The 23,005-nt window shown below is 41.7% G+C and overlaps 1 protein-coding gene across 1 annotated transcript; it reads right to left on the bottom strand.

Annotated features, from left to right (window-relative positions):
• Positions 1-8,661: 8,661 nt before the first annotated feature.
• Positions 8,662-19,562, bottom strand: LOC140134894 (myelin protein zero-like protein 3). Its single transcript, XM_072155690.1, has 6 exons — positions 19,381-19,562; positions 16,815-16,981; positions 13,330-13,540; positions 12,070-12,232; positions 10,572-10,671; positions 8,662-10,255 (listed from the first exon to the last, which is right to left on the bottom strand). The coding sequence occupies exons 1-6, from the start codon at positions 19,544-19,546 to the stop codon at positions 10,217-10,219; spliced, it is 846 nt and encodes a 281-aa protein (XP_072011791.1). The 5' UTR covers positions 19,547-19,562; the 3' UTR covers positions 8,662-10,216.
• Between the last annotated feature and the right edge of the window lie 3,443 nt (positions 19,563-23,005).

Below are 23,005 nucleotides of genomic sequence, written 5' to 3'. Positions count from 1 at the left end.
CTGCGCCAATCTAGTTTTTTTGTCAGAGTGACAACAACAGTATGGCCCGGCCTTATGGCTACCAACTTTATGGGGCTTATTTACTAAGGGTGTGCGGACGCACTTTCGTTTTCAGGATTTGCGCCGCTGTGACAGGTATTTATCTGGAGATCTTTTTTATGTGATGGAAATGAGGGGGCGTGCCGTCAGACGATCCGACTAATTCGGACTGGGATTTAACTTTTAAATTGTGTCGTAAGATCAAGCATTTACATACACAACAAAGAAGAAGGTGAACTCCGGCGGACCTGAGCGGGGAAGCGACACATGCAGGATAACGGGCGCACGATCTTAGTGAATTGCGGCAGAGTGCATTCCGGTCGGACAAAGCACTTTCGGGGAACGCTTCAGGACAGGAAAGTAAATGTGCCCCATTATGTTGTTATTATTATGATTAATAATAATAATATGCTTATTTTTTAATTATTTATTTTATTCATCATTTTGTGAGTTTTATTTATTTATTTATTTTTTTTACACTAAACTTGTTCTTTTCTAATTTAATTGCAAAGAACCTTATGGGTTGTGTATTTAAATTCCGTCTTTTTTTAAATGTAGCATAGTAATTTCTGCTTATAATTCATATCCTATCAGGGAAATAAAGAATTTCTATGTTACAAGCCGGATCCTGAAAATCTTGTGAAAATCATGCACGATATTAGAAAATTGAAAAAAAAAATGACCCGAAAAAAATTGTGAAATTGATGCAAATGTAGTCCATTGCTGTTGATTTTGTAGATGTAAGGCCATTGTGGAGGACGTATATCCAGCCAGGGGCGTAACTTGTGGGGGTGCAGAGGTTGCAGTCGCACCAGGGCCCAAGAGTTTTAGGGGGCCCTTATGGTGTCACTTTCCCATATGAGAAGACTATTACTATAAACCATACATTATTGTCGGGGGCCCGGCACAGACTTTGCACTGGGGCCCATCAGCTTCTAGTTACGCCATTGTAACCAGCCGCAAACATATACGTCCCCATAGATGCCTATGGTGACCCGGTGGCAGTACAATGCCAGTACCATACCGTACATAGGGAAAAGATAAAGCATGCTATGTGTGGTGCTATTTCCTATGGAGATCTATACCCCCTCCATATAATAATACCTTCCTATAGTGTAAAATAATACTTCCATACAGTCTCTACTTAATAATAATTCTTTATTTATATAGCGCACACAGATTACGCAGCGCTGCACCACGTTATGATGCCCAAACTGTGCAATGCATATAATATCCCAATAATGAAGTCCCATATAATACTTTCACATAATGGGGAAGATTTTTCAGAAGTGTCTGAAAACAAAACTGTTCTTGTTGCTCATTGCAACCAATCAGAGCTCAGCTTTCATTTTATAAACTGCTGTGGGGAAAATCAAAGCTGGGCTCTGATTGGTTGCTGTGAAACTTCTGATGAATCCTCTGATATCTTTAATAATATATGATTTTACGTGTAACATAATTGAGGGAGGGGGGGCCATTATTTTTTCCATAAACTCTCTCCCAAAATATCCAAAAAGGATGAGCTGAGGGAAGAGGGAGACAGGTGCGGCGCCAATAGCGTAATTCTGTTTGTAGAACAATAATATAAATATGAAAAAAGGAGAAATTATTCCCTGTAAAAACATTTGTCATCTTTTATCATCTATTTTTACAGTTTTCCCAATTTTCTGCTATATTTCAAGAAAAAACGACTAACTTGCTATAATTCCAACTTTCTAGAAAATATCACAAAATCTAATTTCATTAAAAGTCCTTATTTGAAGACAAATATTAAAAAAAGTAAATGTCATTGTCTGTGAATTCAATAAGTTTATTTTGTAGAATTTGGAAACATATTTTCAAGCCCAAATGTGCAGCCGTGTTGCTATGGCGACAAACATAAGAATTTTCCATCCTGTCATTGTTTCCTCTACCTACAATGTTGACTTGGTCTTTACCGAATGACGAACAGACACTATTGGCCATGACAATAGCTGATACCGAGGTCACCAAACTGGATTGATCATTACGGCCCCCCCACAGGCATATGGAAGGGGGGGGGGGGGGGAGAAAAAAAAACTGCTGGGGAGGGAACCGGACACATAAACAGATCCAATATCTAACAGGCAGCTAAAAATAACGGGAAAGAAGACACCAGAGTCCGGAGAGAGATGGCAGGGATGACCCACACATCATACAACTTGTTTATTAGATATATTCAATAGACTATGTTTATATAACAAAATGTGTTATTATTGTAACAAAATTATAAAAATGTTGCAAAATATTGGATGTTCTTATATGATACGTTCTTTTTTTCATTACTACGTCGAAAAAAAGACATTGTAATAAAAAGTATTTTACTTCAAAGAGGACCACTCGTGTCTGCGGACATTTTTAATATTAATTAATTAAAACAGTATTTCATATTTTTAATATACACCACTAGTCATATCAATGCTGGAACTCTGCGTTTTGTTGTTCCTCCTTTTATTCCTCCTAGAAATGTATCAAGTGATATCCAGTGGGATGTTTACATCCTCATTAGACAGTCTGGTCAGCACTGATTGAATAATATTATAAATGATTTATAGATTTCCAGGAGGAATAACAGGGGAACGGTACAGTAAGTAGTGATTCTATCATTGTCATGTTATGGGGACTTTAAGTGTTATCTAAAATTGACATTACAGGAGAGATGACAGATTTGCTTTAGATAGACTTCTAGGTGGTTACACATCCTACAAAGTTTTGTTTGGATGATCTATTTATAGGAAAGCTGGGTGACAACCAAAATAGCTGCCATCACAGATCCTATATGGATTGTCAGAAACCAAATACTGAAATTTGCATCTACTTGGGTTCACACTACCATTCCCTGGTCTTGTAGTTGGGCTGTTTCTCTTATCGGAGACAGGGTTATTAGAAGGCAGCCCTGCATTGGTGTGAAATGAAGGGTGTGCACAGGGGTGCCATATCTGACACCCATAGACGCTGATAGCGCCACCTCTCCCACTGCTCTGCCCCTGTGTCAGTCCTCACTGTAGTTCTGACATTCCGTTCATGAATTACCAAGCTTGGAATAAATAGTCACTGTCTTCTTATCATCCCATAGGACAAGGGATTTTGGGAGTGAATTAGAAAATGTTTGCGAATATGTGACTGCAGCTCTATATGTGACAACAGTATTAGAGATGATATAATGTCAGATGGATGCTACATATACTATTGTCAGATATATTCATCTGAGAGGATCTTACTGTGGAAAGAAAATTTCAGCTCTTGATGTGACTGGAGCATCAGAGATTATCTAATGGCAGAAAAAAAGACTGCTGCTCTGAATGTGACTGGAGCGTCAGAGATGATGTAATGGCAGATATAAGACTGCTGGTCTGGATGTGACCGGAGTATCAGAAATGATACATTTGTGAGTATATGCCTGCAGCTCTTGATGTGAAAGAAGTATCAGATGATAAATTTGCAAGGATATGTGTGCAGCTCTTGATGTAATTGGAGTATCAGAGATGATACATTTGCAAATATATGCCTGCAGCTCTGGATGTGAAGGGAGTATCAGATGATAATTTTGCAAGGATATGTCTGCAGCTCTGGATGCGATTGGAGTATCAGACATGATAAAACAGCAGATTGATTACTCCAGTCAAATCCAGATAGCAGTTATCTGAGATGATATAACAATAGATGATTGAAACTCTGGATGGTGACTGAAGTATGAGAGATAATTTAATGGTAGATATAAAACTGCTGTTTTAGATGTGACTGGAGTATCAGAGATGATATAATCTTTGGTATGTGTGGACTGAAGCCGAGTCCAAGGGTTACAAACCGCAGGTCGTCAGCATTCATAGAAGAGAGGAGCGCTATATTGAAGTGTAATAACAAAAGGTGAGAATAAGCGGCTAAGGGGCTCCCCTGTTGGCTTGATAAGAAGCGTGTAATATTGTAAGAGCAGCACGCTATTGGAGAGGGATGGATCGGATGTCCAGGAGAACGGTCCACATCAAGGGTATCAGTAAAGTATATGCAAGTAAAAAACTCTAAAGTGGCACTTCTTCAACGAATGATTATTGGTGATAAAACTATGTGTTTCGACTCTGTACAAGAGCCTTTTTCAGCCATTAAAACCATGATAAGTTGGGACACCCCTTTAATGCATTTGGAGCAACCACTGCAAGTCATTTACCCGTCTACTTGGAACATCTTTTCTTCATATCTATTGTATGTAAGGCAAAAGTAGTATAAAAGTGGAGGTCATCATAAAATCCTCTCCATATTATAAAATATATTGACTTATCATTTATTTCAGTTCCCTTATGGACGTATGCCCACCCTATGTTGTATAGCACTGCATATCACTTATAATCCAGCCTCAGCCTAGGGATATTTATCATCAGTTCACAGGCCAATATGGGATGAATGATTAAAGATCGCAATGTCCTGGATTGTGATATCTTGATCCTAACCAACAGCCTGGACATCAACATCTTCAACCTTCTGGATGACCTGAAATGTCTCCTGCAACTAAGGGCACTTTGCCTGGAAAGATCTGCATTGATGAAAGGCTGGGTCTAGCAGTGGTGCACAGTCTGAAGGACTGGTAACAAAAGGTTAATTCATCACAGCAAGTGTGACAACAGCAGATGTTAAAGAGGAGATTTACATTGTAAATGTAATTGTAATTGTTACATTGTTGAGGGTGAGGTCACACGTTGCAGTTAAAACTGCATTGCAATTAGTTATGGGGTGGTTTTAGGTGGTATTACTTTTTTTAATAAGTGAAAGACATGAAATCAACAGGTGAATGACATTTGTGGAACAGCTTTCTCCTTCCAAATCAAATTCACCCGTTCATTTCATGTCCTTCACCTGTGAAATTGACAAAACTGCACCTAAAAGCACCTCAAAACTAATTGCGTGTGACTGCACCCTTAGGGTGAAGACACACATGGCGTTTTTGGGCCGTTTTTACTAAGTGCGTTTTCAGATCGTTAAAAACGCATGCGTTAAAAAACGCAGCCGTTTTTTAAAAACGCATGCGTTGTCAGTTTTTCCGAAATTGCGCAATGAAAAACTGACAAAAACGTGTGCGTTTTCAAAAAACGCATGCGTTTTTTAACGCATGCGTTTTTAACGATCTGAAAACGCACTTAGTAAAAACGGCCCAAAAACGCCATGTGTTATCATGCGTTATCGGGAGCAGGAAGATTAATGTATCACGATGGATTCTGCTGCACATTCCACGATTAGAGATTTATCCATCTAACCCCTTAACTGCCGCAGTCAATGAAGTTCACATTTTACCCATTTAAAAAAAAAAAAAAAAAAAACAGCAGGCTGCCTTTTTGTTTCATTCTCAGTGCCAAGATGAGGGCACAAGACAAAAAAAAAACCTACCGTATTTTTCGGAACAATATATATTATAGTCCAGTGCGCCTTATATATGAACCGTACTTACAGACAACAGCTGCCTTGAACAGTGCACAGGTCTGCCACCTGCTGGTCATTCATCCTTATAATCCAGTGCGCCTTATAGTCTGAAAAATAGAGTAATTATTTTGGTAATGCACAACACCCAACATAGCAATGCAAATACATATACATTACATAAGAATACACTAGAAGCAAGTGAGCAGCTCGTTCATGCTGCTTTTGTGTTGGAATCAGGAAAAAAGGAAAGTGTAAGGACCAGATCAAAACCTAAAGGGCTTGAAGGATCTGCTACTTATATCTTGGTAAGAGCTGTGACACGTCACCTTCAGAAGTCTCGTAATTTCCATGTCACGATGGATCATAGAAAATCTTAAATAGGTGGTTTTATAGCTCATTACAGTAAAAAATAACTTAAGTTTACTTACACAAATTTTTTATAAAGTTGGTTATGATGATGCAAAGTTCTAGGTGAATTTCTAACTTTTCACCAGTAGGTGGTGCCATAGCACAGTTAAAATTTAGATGGTATTTAGGATAGTTTTCGCTATCCTATTCTAGAAAACATAATTGCTCATTCCCCCTCTTTTTAAGGGTCAAGCGCTATAAAATAGCTGATATGTCGCTGGATGACTTGGGAGCAAGAAGCAGTTTTCTCAACACACCCTTAGCCAAGTGTGTATGTTAACGGATCTAAAAGAAACTTGTACTCAGATTGTGCATGCATGAATTTGGCCCCCAGATGTTTGGCTGTGACAACCACTTCTGTGATCATTAGATAAGGATGAGCACTGAAAACCACATTGAGGCAGAAATGTGTGTAATACATTATACCTGCGGCATGGTATAAAGGGCCCAGACAGGGTTTGGCAGCAGGAAGACACTAATAGATCATGTTTCTTCTTTATGTAAAATTGAGGGTACCAGTGGTCGCAATAACGCCTGTCCGTGCTTAATTAACACTTGCCCAGACAGTTTAACTCTTTAAAAATGACTGAAAAACATAACTTTTCCATTGTACATCTGAGACAGGAAATAATAGAAGTAAATGGATATGTATATAAAATCAGGTCAACAGAACCCGATACCATTCATGTTATGACAAGCTGACAGCCCTGCATGTTGCAGCACGTTCTTTCTTACATATAACTCCTCAGACTATCATTTGCTTCATTAGGTAAGAAGCGAGTATTGTACACATTGTTCTGATGGAACAAGGTCTGCGGGTTCACTGGATTTTCACAGAAATCAACTGCTCCCAAAAACACCAAAAAGTTAATCGGATTAGAAATTATGGTTAAGTCCAACATACGGTGTGGAATAATGACCATATGTATCGCTTTATGCATCTTAAAACTTTGTTTTTCAGATACAGAGCTACACTTTCTGCATTTCTACAGCCACCACAAGAGGGAGCTAATTCCATAAATATGTCTTTTTGCAGTGATCACCAGCAGAATTCTAGCAGTGTAACTGTTTTATCCTGGTTATGATCCTACCACTAGTGAAGACCGTTCTTACCCGACAGAGTCCTTTGTGTGGCCTTTTCCTGTTAAAGGAAACCTACCACCACAAATCTACCTATAAAGGTAGATCGGGTGGTAGGTGAATCAATGGGACGTGAGGATAGCCCTTTTAAGGGCTAATCCTCGCGTCCCCGCACTTTTTTGTAAACTTTTATTACCCTAATATGTTAATTTTGTTATGCGGCTACTGGGGCGTGGAGTAGCCGCATCTGAGGTTACACGAGGCGGCTACTCCACGCCCCGGTAGCCACTTTACCCCTCCTACTCACCATGTTCAGCGCGCAGCTGCTCGTAGCTGCGCGCCCTCGTCCGCCGATCCTGCCGTCTGCGCATGCGCAGAACAGCAGGCCCGCGCCTGCACGGTCACTGCTCCGAAGCCGGGGCTGCACAGGCGCGGGCCTGCTGTTCTGCGCATGCGCAGACGGCAGGATCGGCGGACGAGGGCGCGCAGCTACGAGCAGCTGCGCGCCGAACATGGTGAGTAGGAGGGGTAAAGTGGCTACCGGGGCGTGGAGTAGCCGCCTCGTGTAACCTCAGATGCGGCTACTCCACGCCCAAGTAGCCGCATAACAAAATTAACATATTAGGGTAATAAAAGTTTACAAAAAAGTGCGGGGACGTGAGGATTAGCCCTTAAAAGGGCTATCCTCACGTCCCATTGATTCACCTACCACCCGATCTACCTTTATAGGTAGATTTGTGGTGGTAGGTGCCCTTTAACCACACATTTTCTTTAAATAACAGTTCCAAGATTCCTCACTATTAAGCTCTGGTCGAATTGTTGGTCTTTAGGTCCTCCATATGTATGACTATATCATCTGTGTGTGCTGTGTGCAGAATTTCCAGTGTATTCTCTAAGATAGATAAACTCCTGCTCTTAAAAGGGCAAATGATAGGGCATAACTTGCTGATCGGTGGGGGTCTCAGTGATGAGACCCCCACAGAAAACGAGAACGGGGAGTCTGAGGTAGCTCCGTTGAATCATGAGGCCGTGCATGTCCGTGTTGCTCCATTCATCTATATGGAGCTGATAAAGATTGGCAAGTACCATAGATACCAATGCAGCAGAATGGACGTGCACGGCCGTCTGCTCTTCTCATATCTGGGAGTGACAAGGGGTCTGACGGAGATACCTTGGACACTAAAAAGCCCTCGTTCTCGTGCCCCTTAATCTACCAGGAAAAGCCAAATTTGCTAGGACTTTATCATTGTGAATTTCGGTTTGCCTAGGCGAATGTGGTACAGTTGGTGATTGTGACCATTTGACAATGTACATTGCTTCAGGGGAGTCCATATCAAAAAAGGAAGCAACAATAAAGATGCTAGACAATGAATAAAAAAAAAATACACTTCCAATAAATCAGGATTAAAGCGAATATCCAGGATTAGGAAAAAACACTGTAGCTTGTTTTTTCCCCAAAATTGATCCACAGCTGTCCAGGGATAGAGTCTGTTATTCCATGTTGTTTCTATTGAAGTGAATGGGGCTCAGGTTGTAATACCATAAACAACCTGTGAACAAGAGTGGAGCTGTCCTTGCTTGTGCCAGGTTGGCAGTTTACAACATGAGGTCAATATTAAGGGGGAATCCAGACTTCCGGCACATAAAATATCCAAACGCAAAATTACAAGAAATACTTTTATTATAAAAAAAGGAAGCATCATCTATGTAGCAATATTATATATATATATATTAATAGTATATATATCAGATTGCAGAATCTAATGGTTTATAACCATTGCATAAGAAAGTAGGTAAAATAGCAATATAAATAGAATTTTTTCATTAACATTTATCAAAATGACACTTTTTTTTGTACAATAAAGGCTCATTCATCAGTGGAATGTATAATAGAAGATATCAGTGCAACAAAATAATATAAAGTCCATTCCGGAAACAGAATAACAAACCAAGGGGTTGTCCTGCACAAGAAGAAACGGGGCAGACCCCCTTGGTTCTGGAATTTTCAGAATCAGTTTATACTCTTCATTGCTAAACTGAGCATGCATGTGTATGGGTTAGTCAAGAGGAATAGCTGTCAGCTGAACAATTGGATATCCTTCATGTATAGCCAGTTAAAGATGCATCACAGGTCAGGTGATAGACAAAAATGCTTTTCTACAGTAATATTTCTTTAAAATAGGAGTTGGTGGCCATAAAGGGATAAGCTCAGCTCAACCCAACAATTACAAAAAGACTACCCTTCACACTAATCTATATGGAGATGTCCCGACTCTCCTCCAAGGTACTAGCAATGGGGAATTTTATCTTAATCTAACACTTTGTTCTCATAGACCTGTCTGGAAGCAGCCAGAGAACACACCCATCCTCAGCCAGGTGTGCACGTTAGTAAGGGATTGTCCAGGGGGATGACACAACAAAACATCTGCTTCATTTCTATTATTTTAATTAAATGACATTAAAGCAAAGTGTAAGGGCTCATTCACACTAACGGAATGGGGAACGATATGTTGCCACACTGTTTGTGGCCGCTTATTGGTCCACATTGATGTCTATGGTGCCTTGTCACGGCGCGGTGAGCCCACATCATCCATTTTGCCGTTCTACGGTGCTGGCTCTGCACTGCTCCATGGAGAGGGGAGGGGTGAGCAGCACCAAGGCCGGGCAAGCACACTTTCATAGGAATGTACCCTAAAATTAAGGAATACTTGTGGTATATAACAACATCTGGATGTTACTTTTATACCGGTAACTTCATCTTTAAAAAATAAATCTTACGTTTCATGTATATTATACATTAAAATTTCATTTGCATTAAATAATCCATACTGTACATTCACACTAAAAGACACTTAAAATTAAAGTTTTTTTTTTCTTCAGGCTATAACTACTAATAACTTATGCATAGAATACGTCCTCAGTATCAAATGGGTGGGGATACAACACCCAGCACCCTATACACCAGCTGTATAAGCAGAGAATGTGACAGAAAGCAGACAGCGCCGTTCTTTGTGTAGTGGTCAAACTGCAGATCAACACCTATTCGTTTCAATGGAAGCAAAGCTGCAGGGACTGCAGCCCGATTCCTGGTCCATTCTCTATTTATCAGCTGATCAGTGGGCGTCGCAAATGTCAGACGTCAACCAATCACATATTGAGGAACAATCCTTACGTCATCAGTAAAATAGGGCACTTGTACAATATATCACATCCTTCACATTACTCAAGCATTAATCTTCATGTTTCATCCATAGGTCTCCCTTCATGCGACACTCCTGGCGTCTCCTTCATAGTCATCATCCTAAAAAATGTTGCAGAAAATTAGCAACAATAATAGAAATAGATATCTAATTATATGCCACAATCTGAACAATTAAAGGGGTAAGGCTTTAGCAGAACTCTAACATTGTCTTTTATAGTAGTGTTGTGGGCATACTCTGTGACCTGTGTAAAAGGTCACCGAGTATGCCCACAACATTCTCCCATAAAAGTGCAGTGGGAGGGGGTGAGCTGTGACATCATATAATGCCAATGATGGATCCGAACATTTTGGTGCAGTCTTTTACTACTTTTGACTGTGAAAACTCATTTTCACATAAAAAAATAAGTGATCTTACGTCTACACAACGCAGGCAGAGCCGTATCAGGCAGTTCGGTTGCTTTACAGACAATGAACTTTGATGAAGTGGAGCGGTCTCGTTGTCATCATACACGCAACTAGAGAGAAAAAAGAAATAGTTATTAGCACAGGAATAGTAAAGAAGGGAAGCCCAGAGACATGACATGAAGACACTACATAGAGAGCCACATGGAGTACAGGTGGTTTGACCTTTAAGAAGAACCCTTAAAGGGGTTGTGTGGAAGGAACTGCAGCCATCTTTAGGTAGATAGGGAGCTGTAGTCCCTGGGCTTGGCCACTGCACAGAGAACAGAGTATTGCCTCCGCCTCCATTCTCTATTGTTATTTCTAAGCCACAGGCTTCCGAAATCGGCTCGTTGAGGTGATGCTATGGATCAGCCATTAATATCACCAACATGGAAAACCCCTTTGCCAGGCAATATCCCACCTCTATCAACCCTCTGTAGACCAGTAGGATATTACTACACCACCTCCCGAGGTCTTTTAATGATGTTAGAGTTTCACCTCTTAAAGAAATCTGTCACCAGAATTGTACCCCTCACACCAGTCATAAATGTTGGTAAAGGGTTATAAGACCTCCCCTGTCATCTGAAATGATCTGGTACGGAGGCATTGTGAAGCCTTTTTTTAGTAGACAAAGAATCAAATTCTGAATAGAAGAGTCATGTTTCTCCAGGTTGTCAGTGAACCCCGCCTCCTTCTCCTGACTGACAGAGTGTCTCACTGTCCATTACCTGTCCTTACTAGAATGCTGTCCCTCTCACTGAATGGTGTATTTTAGCAGTGAGCACTTTGTGGGAAACTGCAGTTCTTGCCATTTCACGCACCCAGTGATGGGCGGTGTCAAGCAGTGATGGGCGGACAAAAGCCGAAAAAATTACTTGTGGGAGGACGCAGATTTCAGCTGGAACACTTGCACTGCACTTTACAACAAAGGCACAGTGGGTGGGCGAGTAAGGTTTATTGTGTCTGTTCTGGGTGACAGTTTCCTTTTATAGGAAATCTACCATCAAAATCCATCATGATAAACCAGGGACACTTACTCATAGATCCAGGCACATGACTGGTAATTTTCTCATATTTGTTATCCATGGCCTCCTTCCTTCTAAAACCAACTTTCTAAATTATGCTGAGACTGAAGGGCTTTAAAGGGCATCACCAGAACCCCTCCTTGCTGTAGCTTCAGAGGCTGTTACACTGTCTCCCCTTGGCACGTCCCTCTTCTGCCTGCTGTAATATCACACAGTGGGAGGGGTGATACAGTGTAACAGCTGAGAAGCTATAGGATGGAGTGCCCCCCATCCCAGCACCCTCTAGGCTCATTGGCTTAATTTTAAAAGTTGAAGGAGGCCATGGATAACATACATAAGAAGATTACCACACTCACGGTGCCTGGATCTATAAGTAATATCCCTGGTTTATTGTGATACATTTGACGGTAGATTTCCTACAACTGGATCATTATATGTACTTACTCCCGGGATTCTTCAATAGGAGACTTCTTCAGTTTCTGGCTCCTGATCCGGTCTCTCTTGATAGCTCTTTTCATCCGTATCAGCAGTATGATGGAGACCAAAGCCGAAGGGATAAAAACCAGAGAGGCCAGCAGGATAACAGTGCTAAACTTAAACGAGAGACCTAAAGAGAACACATAATAAGATTGGAGATTTCCCGCTTATCAATAACCATGGTGTAACAGTAAGTACAGGCAGTCCCTGGGTTACGTACAAGATAGGGTCCGGAGGTTTGTTCTTAAGTTGAATTTGTATGTAAGTCGAAACTGTATATTTTATAATTGTAGATCCAGACAAAAAAAAATGTGGCCCCAGTGACATTTGGAGTTTAGACATATATTGCTGTAATGGGCCCAAGGATTATCAATAAAGCTTCATTACAGACACCTTACAGCTGATCATTGCAGTCTGTGACTATGATAAAGCATCCAGAGAGCTTCACCAGAGGTCAGAGGGATCTGTCTGTAACTATGGGTTGTCTGTAAGTCGGGTGTCCTTAAGTAGGGGACCGCCTGTATATGGGTTCTTATAAAGTACCACCTGGTTTAGCCATCTAATAGAGATGGGGGTCAGACATCCAGCATCTTCCCCACTGATCAGCTGTTTTCAGAGATACCACAAAGTCTGGAATCTGAACAGCAGCACCATTCTTTAGGTAGTGGCCAAGTCCGGGTACTGCAACTCAGCTCCATTCATAAAAGTACTAAGTTCATAAAATGAACTAAGGGAAAAGACAGTTGGGGCGGATCGGGAACAACAGTAGAATATAGAATCCGATCAGACATCTTCAGAAGCCATACATACATTTTGCAGCCAGAATCTGAAGATGGGGGAAGCTTCTGAATACTGGGGGGGTCACTTGGACCCCCAGGAATTATGAGAATGTTGGCCCCCCCAGTGGGGTAGAGTGCATGTGACCTGCTAAATTCATGTGGTCATACAGGTATGTTACCACTCCACTTAGACTTAGGACCACCATAATCATGATTGATGGGGATCATCATTATAGGTGCCCAGCGACCAGACACTTAAAGGGTTTATCCATAAATAACACATTCCTTTCATTTTTTTTTAATTTTTAGCCTCACATAACTATGAAAACTAGGGGTTTCCCATTGTTCCTAATCTTTATAACATTTTTTTATTTTTTTTATTTTGGGAGGATTTCAATTTTTGGAGATGATCCACGTGATCTAGTCTAGTCGTACACTACACTCTTACTCTGTAAGGTCACCGTCAGCTTCGTCTGTGGCACATTGCCGTGGACATCGGGTGGATTCCTAACCACACACGAGAAGGTGCCGTTATCTGTCAGTCTCAGATCCTCCAGCAAAATGGATGCATCTCCTCGTCCAACGTCACCGTCCCACTTTATACGATCCTTGAAGGTTTCTTCAGGCGTGGGGTATGCCTTTGACTGGTAGTGCAAAATCTAGGAATTAAAAACATAAATGATTGTAAAACACCCCCCTGCAAACTAGACCATGTCTTTTTTTATGTGAAGCCACGCCCACTCTCATGTAGCCACGCCCAGTTGTCTTACAAATCAAATGTTGCACAAATTACAACTGACTTGCGTCTTTGGAGCTAAGACAAGCCTCCTCCTATGTCTGGCTGAAAGATAACTGGCTGGTGCAGTTTCCTCTTTGCTGTGCCCAATCTACAGTAGGACAAAGGCCCGCCCCTCTACCCACCAATAACAAAGATCAACAGGAGATTAACTCTGAATTGAAAATTTCCATATTTCTGGTTTACACTCATCATTCATTTATAGTTTATGTGCAGGTCAATGGCTCCCCCACTGATCTGATAAATGAAGCTGTGGTGCCAGAGATAGCACACAGCTCCATATACTGTGTAGTGGCCATACTGGGTAACTGCAGTCTGGTTACCACCATTGGAAATGTTCTAATATCACCCAATCTTTTATTTCCTACAACACAATCAATAAATGTACAGTTTATGTGACCTGTAGATACAAGTTGAGGAAGCCGGATATATTTAGGAGCATCGTGTGGAGGAAAAAGACCATTCATTATACAATCCACTAACAATGACTTGAAATGATGTGATAATTATAACCTGTTACGGATAATAACAGGAATACACATGAACTCGAATCAAGGTCAGCTTTCAGGAGTAGATACATATGTATGGCATCGAATACTAGGGTACAGCCCTAAGTCAGGACATTTTTTGTGAATATTTTTGATTTATTCAGTACAAACACAGTGACCCCAAACATGTATGGGATTTTTTACGTTTTACTACTTTCACACACCATACGCCATACTTTAACCCAATTGTGATTGAGAATTTCATATTTATACAACAAATAAGATGTATTAGGGTTTGTTTTTTGTGGAATTAGTTGAAGTTTGGGGTACAAAATCCTCAACACTTTAAAAAGTTGTCCATCAATATAAATTTTTTCTACACGTATAGTGTGTGTGTACAACAGTATTCACATATGACAAATAGTGACCTGTGCAGTAACATTGGAATTCTCCCGTTAATCTGCAATATAAAAAAGCTTTAAAATAACTTTTACACCTTTTTTACGCAGTATTTACTAACAGGGGGAGGAATGTTTGTCATTTAGTTTGATCTGAACCAAGTCCCTATTGTCTCACCTCTCTCCCTAAATAACTGGGGGAAAAGTCAATGATAGATCATTAAATTGGGATAAGAAGTCATTGGTTTGGGATCTGAACTTGTTTGGGGCTCACTACACAAATACATCTCAATGACATGAAATGTTTGCATAGCACAATGGTAATCTATGTGCATGTCCACTGCTTAGCATGTCTGATAGGAGAACAATGGCAGCAGGCGAGCAATAAATGATGCTACACAAGGCTCATCTAGAGCTGAATATACATTCAAAGAGGGGTGCACAGACAGAAATTACAAATCCCCCTTATGCCATTTCCTGGTGCAGATAACAGCGCAATTCTGTAGTAGGGAGCGCCTAATATGCCGGAACCTAGTCCACAGGGCAGGGTTAGCATCAAGCAATAAATTCCCCCAAAGAGTACAAAGGACAGCAACAAGATCACAATGTTCTTCTATAAACTCATAGATTCAGCATTACAGTTCAGAAGATCTTTGAACTCTGCATAAAAATGACTAAGGAGTCAAGTGGGCGGGGAAGTCACACAGGTCTGTCCCCTTAATTACAGTGTGATAGGACAAGTACAGCATCACGGGCTACATTCAGTGCCTGCCACTTATATTTGGATGATATTCCTGAACTATGGGACATCAATTAAATTAGGAAGGGGTATCACAGCATGACTTCTCCGCCCCCATGACTCCTTAGATGTCATTTGTATACAGAATTCAAAGATCTATCACTATGTAATACTGAATAGAGAGGGCCATCACTATGATCCCATCATTGTTCTGGATAACAGATTATAGCTGGACTTGTTTGATCACAGCACAGCCCTTCTGCTCTGAGTAACAGCTGTAGATGGCTCCTGATGAGATACAACAGGAGAGAGGAAGGGCAACTGAGCAGTTTGAATGCAGAGATCAAAGAACACAACAATCCTGGAAAATAACTAGTACACACAATGGTTATAATTACATACAATTTGATTACACAGAACCCCAGGGCTAATACCCAACATTGTCTGTAGCAGGAAAAACTGCAGGTAGACTCTCTTTTAAGGAAATCTACCACTACATTTAAGTTAAATTAAACTACAGAACTCACCTATACTCCTCTTCACCTTGATCCCGACGCTGGTCTTCTTTAAATTACATCTACCACCAGGATGAAGGATTGTACACCAAGCACACTGACATACTGGCGTGTGCCCCCTCTGGCAGGATCTGCTTCTCTTTAAGTCTCTTATACCGTTGTTTTTAAGAAAAAAGGCTTTACAACTTATGCAAATGAGCCTGAGCAGCTCCAGGCTCCATTAAAACCAATGGAGCCCAGGGCCCCTCAGGTCATTTGCATAATTTTAAAAGCTTTATTTTCGAAGAACCAGGGCATAAAAAGTTAAAGAAGAGCAGATCCTGCTAGAGGGTGTATACATCAGTATGTCAGTGTGCTTGGTTTACAGTCCCTTATCCTGGTGGTAGAGCATAGACTGTAAGCTCTTGTGTCACCCCCTCATCCTCATAGACTGTAAGCTCTTGTGATCAGGGCCCTCACTCCTATTGTTCCATATGACGTTTTTTCTGGACGTGATGTTCAATGCATTGGGCTGTTAATTATTCATGCTTCCTGTGTGACATCACCACGCTGGGAGAGGAAGGTATCTCTCGGGCAGGAGGCATGAAGAGGAGTATAGGAGTACAGGTGAGTATTTGTAGTTTAGGTTAAAGGGGTTGTCCGAGACCTATAATAAACAGCTATGTCACCAGGAGGGGGCTGCTTAAAAAAAATAACTATGTACTTACCTCTGCGGTCCCTCTCAGCGTCCCGCAACGTAACCCTGTTTGCTCACAAGGGCACAGGCCCCCCCTCCCAGACCCATAGCTGTTTTTTTTTAGGTCTTGGACAGCCCCTTTAAATTTAGTGGTAGATTTCCTTGAATGTATTCAGAATTTACCGGGAGAAATAACAGAGGGGCAGTACATCAGTTCTATAAATAGACACAAAATTGATACGTCACAGGAAATCAGGTTTCCATTACTATTTGCATGTCAAAAGAGGCTCCCCCTAAATTCACAATCCAGTTTCTACTCACAGAGAAGGTGGGACCTCCCTTACTAGAACGGTAGCTCCAGTCTACGGAGACTAATTCAGAGGTTTTGTCACTCGACGTGAAGCCGCACCACAGTCGCGCCGACTCTCCGACAACACCATAAACTTCGGGGCTCATTCGGATGTCTACACATTCCACACTGATAAAACCTAAAGAAAAAGTCATTGCAATAGTTACATTCAACAATTGTCGCAATAATCAACGCATTTCGTAGAATTCCGTAATGTGTAAGGCTATCTGTTCCAATATGTGTCCTCCAAAGGCTCCACAGTGTTTTGTACATAACAATGGTGACACGTTTGATAATGCTAAGCAACCTCAGCTAAGAATACAATGTAAAACCACTGATGTTATTATGTAACTTCCTGCTCCAGGAATCTTCATGGCTCCAACATGTCTGGGATATTGATACTAATGTTACATTACAGGTGCTGTAATAGATAAAATTCCAGGATTTCAGGGTACCGGAACACGTCCAATGTAAAGGGAACATACGTCCATGTAGGCAAGTCCTCCTCTGGGCATGAAAGGGTGCGCTCCATGGGGCTTCAAATGCTCATTTACATACATGTGACAAGTGAACAGGAGCTGTCAAGGTTCCCTTTAAATAGAAAGTGGCTATATGCAAGGGGCTGATGCAATTTTCAGTGAAGGTGGGGGATAACATGGAGATTAGTGGGGGTCCGACAGCTACAACTCCTACAGCATTGTCTTTGAAGAGTGTTGTGCTCTGCAGCTTCACCCACTAATGAGAACAGGACCTTCGGATTGCTGGGTGTCCCATTCCTCTGATTGTGGGGGTCCCAGCAGTGACACCTTCACTGATCAGCTTGTAATCCCCTGCCCTGTGCATCTCCTGAATAAATGAAGTGGGTTAGTAAATCCTGGACCTGCTAATTTATTCGATCATGGAAACAAAACCCCTTGTTATCACGACTGGTAGAGAAGGTCCCGGCAGGTGGACCCCCACTACTGAGCATGTTATTCTCTACAAACAGGCCAAATAAGGTCCCCTACTGAAACACACACTAGTATCCGACACATAGAAAATGAGACATGAGACATCAGAGATGGATATAACACACAATGACATTCTCAGCTCTGCTATATCTCGGCTGTAACGCAATAGACTACAAAAGAACAACAGAAGATGTGTATAAGGGTGACGTCACATGTGCCGCTTTGTCTGCGTTTGTAAACGCAGACAAAACGGCGCGTGTGCCACCAGCCTAATGGACAATAAGTACAAAAAATAATTTATTAGAAAACAAGAGTTTTACTCTGTTGCACCAGAAAAAAAATCTAGCCAATTTTTTTGCGATCGTTATAAAAAGTCACATTTATTTACGAAAATAGACTGCAGTCCAGAGCAGGTGTAGGAAATAGATTAGAGGGGGGTTACTTAAACATTTTGCAATGTTTGTGTGACTTTTCAGATAAACGTACAATTTAAACAAAAAAAGACACTCACATGCCTTAGGGCGTGTTCACACGTTGCGTTTTCATTGCGTTTGAAACGCATTACAACAGCTGACAAGAGGGGATTTGCCTAATTACATTACCGTTTACACATGTGTAAACTAAACACATGTGTTAACATTGCGTTAGCATTGCGTTTTGTAAACGGGAATGTTAACAGTAATGTCCGCTTTTAAGCATGGGTTTGCAGTCTGTTTTAAAACGCATCCGTTTTTTAATCTTAGATAAACAGGTACAAAGCAGCCAAACGGATGGTAAACGGTAAAACACAGATGCGTTTTAAAACAGACTGCAAACGCATGCTTAAAGGCGCTGTACCACGTTGCGTTTGCAAACACAAACGCAGACCAAACCGCGTCCACCGGAGCGGGCCGCTGCCCGATCGCTTTGGCGTTTCTATGGAAACGCCTGCGATTGGGAACGAGCTGCCGGTGTTTTGCGTTCCTTTAATGCAAAACACCAGCGGTCATTCCTGATCACATTGGTGGGCGCGGTTTGGTCTGCATTTGCAAACGCTGCCCAAATGCAACATGGGACAGCGCCCTAAAAACGGGCCAAAAACCCAAAGTGTGGCATCGCCCTTATATGCAGAGATGAGGGGACCCCATGTTTGCCAAACAGCCAAATTGGCCTCCCAAGCATCTACACCCGACCCGAACCCTGAACGCAAACATCTGGTCCACAATGATAAATCAAGCAAGAAAAAAAAAAAAAAAAAAAAAAAGACTTTTTTTGACTAAAATATTTTCTCATGGACATCTCAACAGAGAACAAGAAAAAAAAAAAAAAAACACCTCGTGTAAACAACAAAAATAAAAAACCTTTTTTTTAAGCCTAAAAACTTGAATCACACCAGCAGCTTTGTTAACCAGACTCACACACACTCAAAGAGAAGTTACGGTTTTTTAAACGCCAGTTTAGAACCACTTTAAAAACGACCCGTGTGAATCCAGACAAAACAAGTGTATGGGACAAGGAGTAAACAATGTGGAGTGTAGGAGGAGGACAGGTCACCAGGTGTAATATATGTATAAGTGTCCCACAGGTAGGGGCAAAGCCCGGCACTCACCCATGGGCAGTAGTAGTAGTAATAGTGGGGGTAGTAGTCCCCTCCATGTCCTCCCCCGCCGCTCCATGTCTCTGTGATCCCGTCCAGCAGGTGAAACCAGTGAGTAACAGGAAGTGATGAGGCTGCAGGTGACTCCCAGCCGTGTCCTGCCCCCGACATGCGTCATGTCTGCCCCTCAGGTTATCACACACCTGCCCCGGCACAATGCCCCACACTGTCACACACCTGCCCCGGAACAAATGCCCCACACTGTCACACACCTGCCCCGGCACAATGCCCCACACTGTCACACACCTGCCCCGGCACAATGCCCCACACTGTCACCCACCTGCCCCGGCACTAATGCCCCACAATATCACAGCTCCTCCTCAAGTCATAGTGATCATCAGAGAGATAGAACGCTAATTATCATCCCAGTGTGAACACGCTGTATTTACATTGCGTTATTCAGAACTAAAAACCTCAGTTTTTTTTTATTGCAAATAATATTTCTATTAATAATAATGTTGTGTTCTCTTATTGCAATTGTGTTTGTCAAATTACAATGCAGTTCTGATAGTTTTACCTATTAGTTTTTCCATTCTGGACCAGACTATTGTTTAATTTTGTTTTTCAGCTGTTTTTTTTTTTAACCCACAGTTTTTCACTTTTCTGTTAGGCCGCGGTCACACGATCCGCTAGGCGTCCGTTCATAACGCGACGTTAGCGCACATGGGGCGGTCCTTGGCCCGACCGCACATGCGTTAACAGGGAAACGCATGGGGTGTTGTTTTTTTTTTCAGTACATGTTGTACAGAATTGTACAGACATTTTCAGATAATTTTTTAACCCTTTTGTTTTGGAGGAATGTTTTTTAATTAAAAAAAAAGGCAATTCTGCCATTGTTTTTTGAGTTTTACATGTTCAGCCATTTACCTTAACATATGCTATATGTCCCTACTGTGAGGACGCGTTCACACGTTCCGCTAGCGCACAGTGGGCGGGGCTCGGGCCGTTCGCATATGCGTTTCCCGGGAAACGCATGCGATTAATAACCCGATCGCATGCGTTTCTCTGGAAACGCATATGCGATCGCCCCAAACTCCACCCCTGAAGCCTTTGGAATGTGTCAAAAAACGTGAAGTAACGCATCGTGTGAACGCGCCCTGTGGCTCCCATAGCTGTCATAAGCATATCTATATTACAGTCTGTCTGAGCAAAATGTATTTGCATATCCAATCTATCAAATGTCCAATCTATGAAAATATAAAAACAATTATTCCCGGCGGGGAAACCATAACGGAGAAATGTGTCAAAATGCCTAAATAAGCCATTTCACAACACATAAAAATTTAAAGGGAACCTGTCATCAGAAATTGGCCTATTAAACCACTACTTGTATATTGTCAGGTTGCGAAACACCTTCTAATTCTTGTTTCTTTCATGGTCCAGTGTGGCAAATCTGGAAAATTAAAGTGAGATGTAAATTAGTTGGATAAAGTCAGGGAGGCGGAGAGTTTAACACTGAAGTGAGGAACTCTGAACGCCTCCTCTTCTGTGATTAACATTGTGCATTGGACTTCAGGAGATCTGGTTAGTGATTTCTCTGGATTTAGGACCATCAATTACAGCGTAAGGGGCTTTCTGAGGAATGGAGAGCTTGACTTCAGTGTTAAACTCTCCGCCTCCCTGACTTTATACAATCAATTTATATTTTCTGTATGCTACCTTACCATGAAAGAAACACGATCTGGAATGTGTTCAGCTGCAACATACTGGTAGAGGTTTATTAGGTCAATTTCTGATGACAGGTTCCCTTTAAATAAAAAGTGATCAAAAGGTCATACAGTCCCCAAAATGGCATCAATGAAACGTCAGCTTGTCCTGCAATGAACCACCTTACACAGCTACATATACAAAAGTATGAAAAAGTTATTTTTTTTCAAGCTTCCCTGTACAAGGAACAAAATAGAAAATAGTGCCATTAGAAAGTACAATTTGTCCTACAAATAACAAGCCCTCATGTGTAAATTTAAAAAATATATGGCTTGTGAGAAGAGGGGAGTAAAAAAAATGGAAACACAAAATTTTAAAAGACCCCTTTAGCATCATGCTAACAATATGTTAAAGGGAACCTGTCACCAGGAGCCCTATTTTTGGCTACCCATGTCCCCATAAAAAAAGAAAAGTCTATACATTGCCAAAAAGTTTGTTGTAAAAATAGCATTTACCAAAGATCAAACTTTACCTGTATTATATGTACAGACTAATCCCTTGTCCCCTGGGCGGGGCATGAGAGCGGTGGTTTATCCCACCCTCAGGACACCGCTCAATCATCTCCCACATAGCTCCACCCCCATCGCTTCCCCTCAGCGGTCGTTATACAATGCCTGCCCCTCCTTTCCTCGCTCACCGCGTCAGGCAATTCTCGCACCTGTGCGGACATGCGCAGATGGATGCAGAGCACCTGTAATCCCCTGCACCACGTTTATTGAACCCTATAGACCATTTTTAGGGTACTGTCACATATAGAGCTTTGACTCCTTTTACAAACGGAATGAAAACACACAAGGATGTGCCACCACCCGATCACATATGCATGGACACACGTGCGATTGGTAACCATTACGGCTTAATTTTCTGAAAACTACAGCCCTGTTCTGAAAATATGATTATAATTATATTATTAATATATGGGAGGCGGGGGTCCTAGCATCTTATATGACTGTGATGACAGGAGTCTGGGTTTCCAGGTGCGGCCACGTGTGGCATCTGTATTGCGTTTTAAATTGTACTGTACACCCCCAGGGGCGGGACGCAGCCTGATTGATATTCCATTCCATGGAAACACATAGGATTGGTAACCAGCACCCAGTGTCTTCCATTTTTTGGAAATGCACTTGCGATCCCTCCTATCTGGATTGAGTTTTGAAATGCAATCCAGAAGGAAGATGTGAACACAGGTTCAGTGTATGGGGTCAGAGTGTATACATCCAATGGAAGGCTGAGTAACTTGTAAAAATTGCTATGAATCAAAAACTGATTTGTCTGAACACTGACTAATTAACTCTGAATAACTTGTATGGTCATTGCTGAAAACTCCTGTAGTGCTCAGTGCCTCACAGCTGACTTTTCTGTGTTCATACTGGTGTATAAATCCCCTGTCACCAATCTAAGCAGTAGAGGGGAAGACAGTGTAACACAGTGTGATACTGCAGCATGGAGGGGCTCTAGTAGCATGGAGAGCCCTTCTGGCTCATTAGCATAATGATAAAAGATTATTTTAGAAGGAAGGAGGCCATGGATCACCACAGTCACAGTGCCTGGATCTATGGTTGAGGGTAGATTCACACGGCTGCTATGCGGGGCGAGATCTGGTCGCATGAGTTAGACTTCTGGAGGCACTGCACTGTGACCAAGTTGGGCGGCCGCTCTTCTGCCTATGGAGGGAGGAGGGTGCAACACCCCAGCCAACGTAAAGACAGTGGAGTGTTGCGAATGAGGCCCTTCATCTGTATCTCCCCAGCAGTTGAGCCTGCGCAACTCGTCTCAGGGAGAATGCAGTCAGTATTAGGTCTCAGTAGTTTTAGACCCTGCCTGTATAGCAAGGGTTAAGGTATGTGATGTTTCTTATCCAATGATATTA

Source organism: Engystomops pustulosus, chromosome 6 (genome assembly GCF_040894005.1).
Source record: "Engystomops pustulosus chromosome 6, aEngPut4.maternal, whole genome shotgun sequence".
Lineage (NCBI taxonomy): Eukaryota > Metazoa > Chordata > Amphibia > Anura > Leptodactylidae > Engystomops > Engystomops pustulosus.
The sequence above is the reverse complement of the archived record's forward strand: the minus strand, read 5'-3'. Positions and strand labels throughout refer to the sequence as shown.

What these genes read in the sequence shown, in the direction of transcription:
- LOC140134894 (XM_072155690.1), bottom strand. Translation starts at nt 19,546, where the DNA reads ATGACGCATGTCGGGGGCAGGACACGGCTGGGAGTCACCTGCAGCCTC. An exon ending in ACTACTACTACTGCCCATGG is followed by an intron (nt 16,982 to 19,380) that starts GTGAGTGCCGGG and finishes CTTTTTCTTTAG; the next exon opens with GTTTTATCAGTGTGGAATGT. An exon ending in AGGGAGGTCCCACCTTCTCT is followed by an intron (nt 13,541 to 16,814) that starts GTGAGTAGAAAC and finishes TTTAATTCCTAG; the next exon opens with ATTTTGCACTACCAGTCAAA.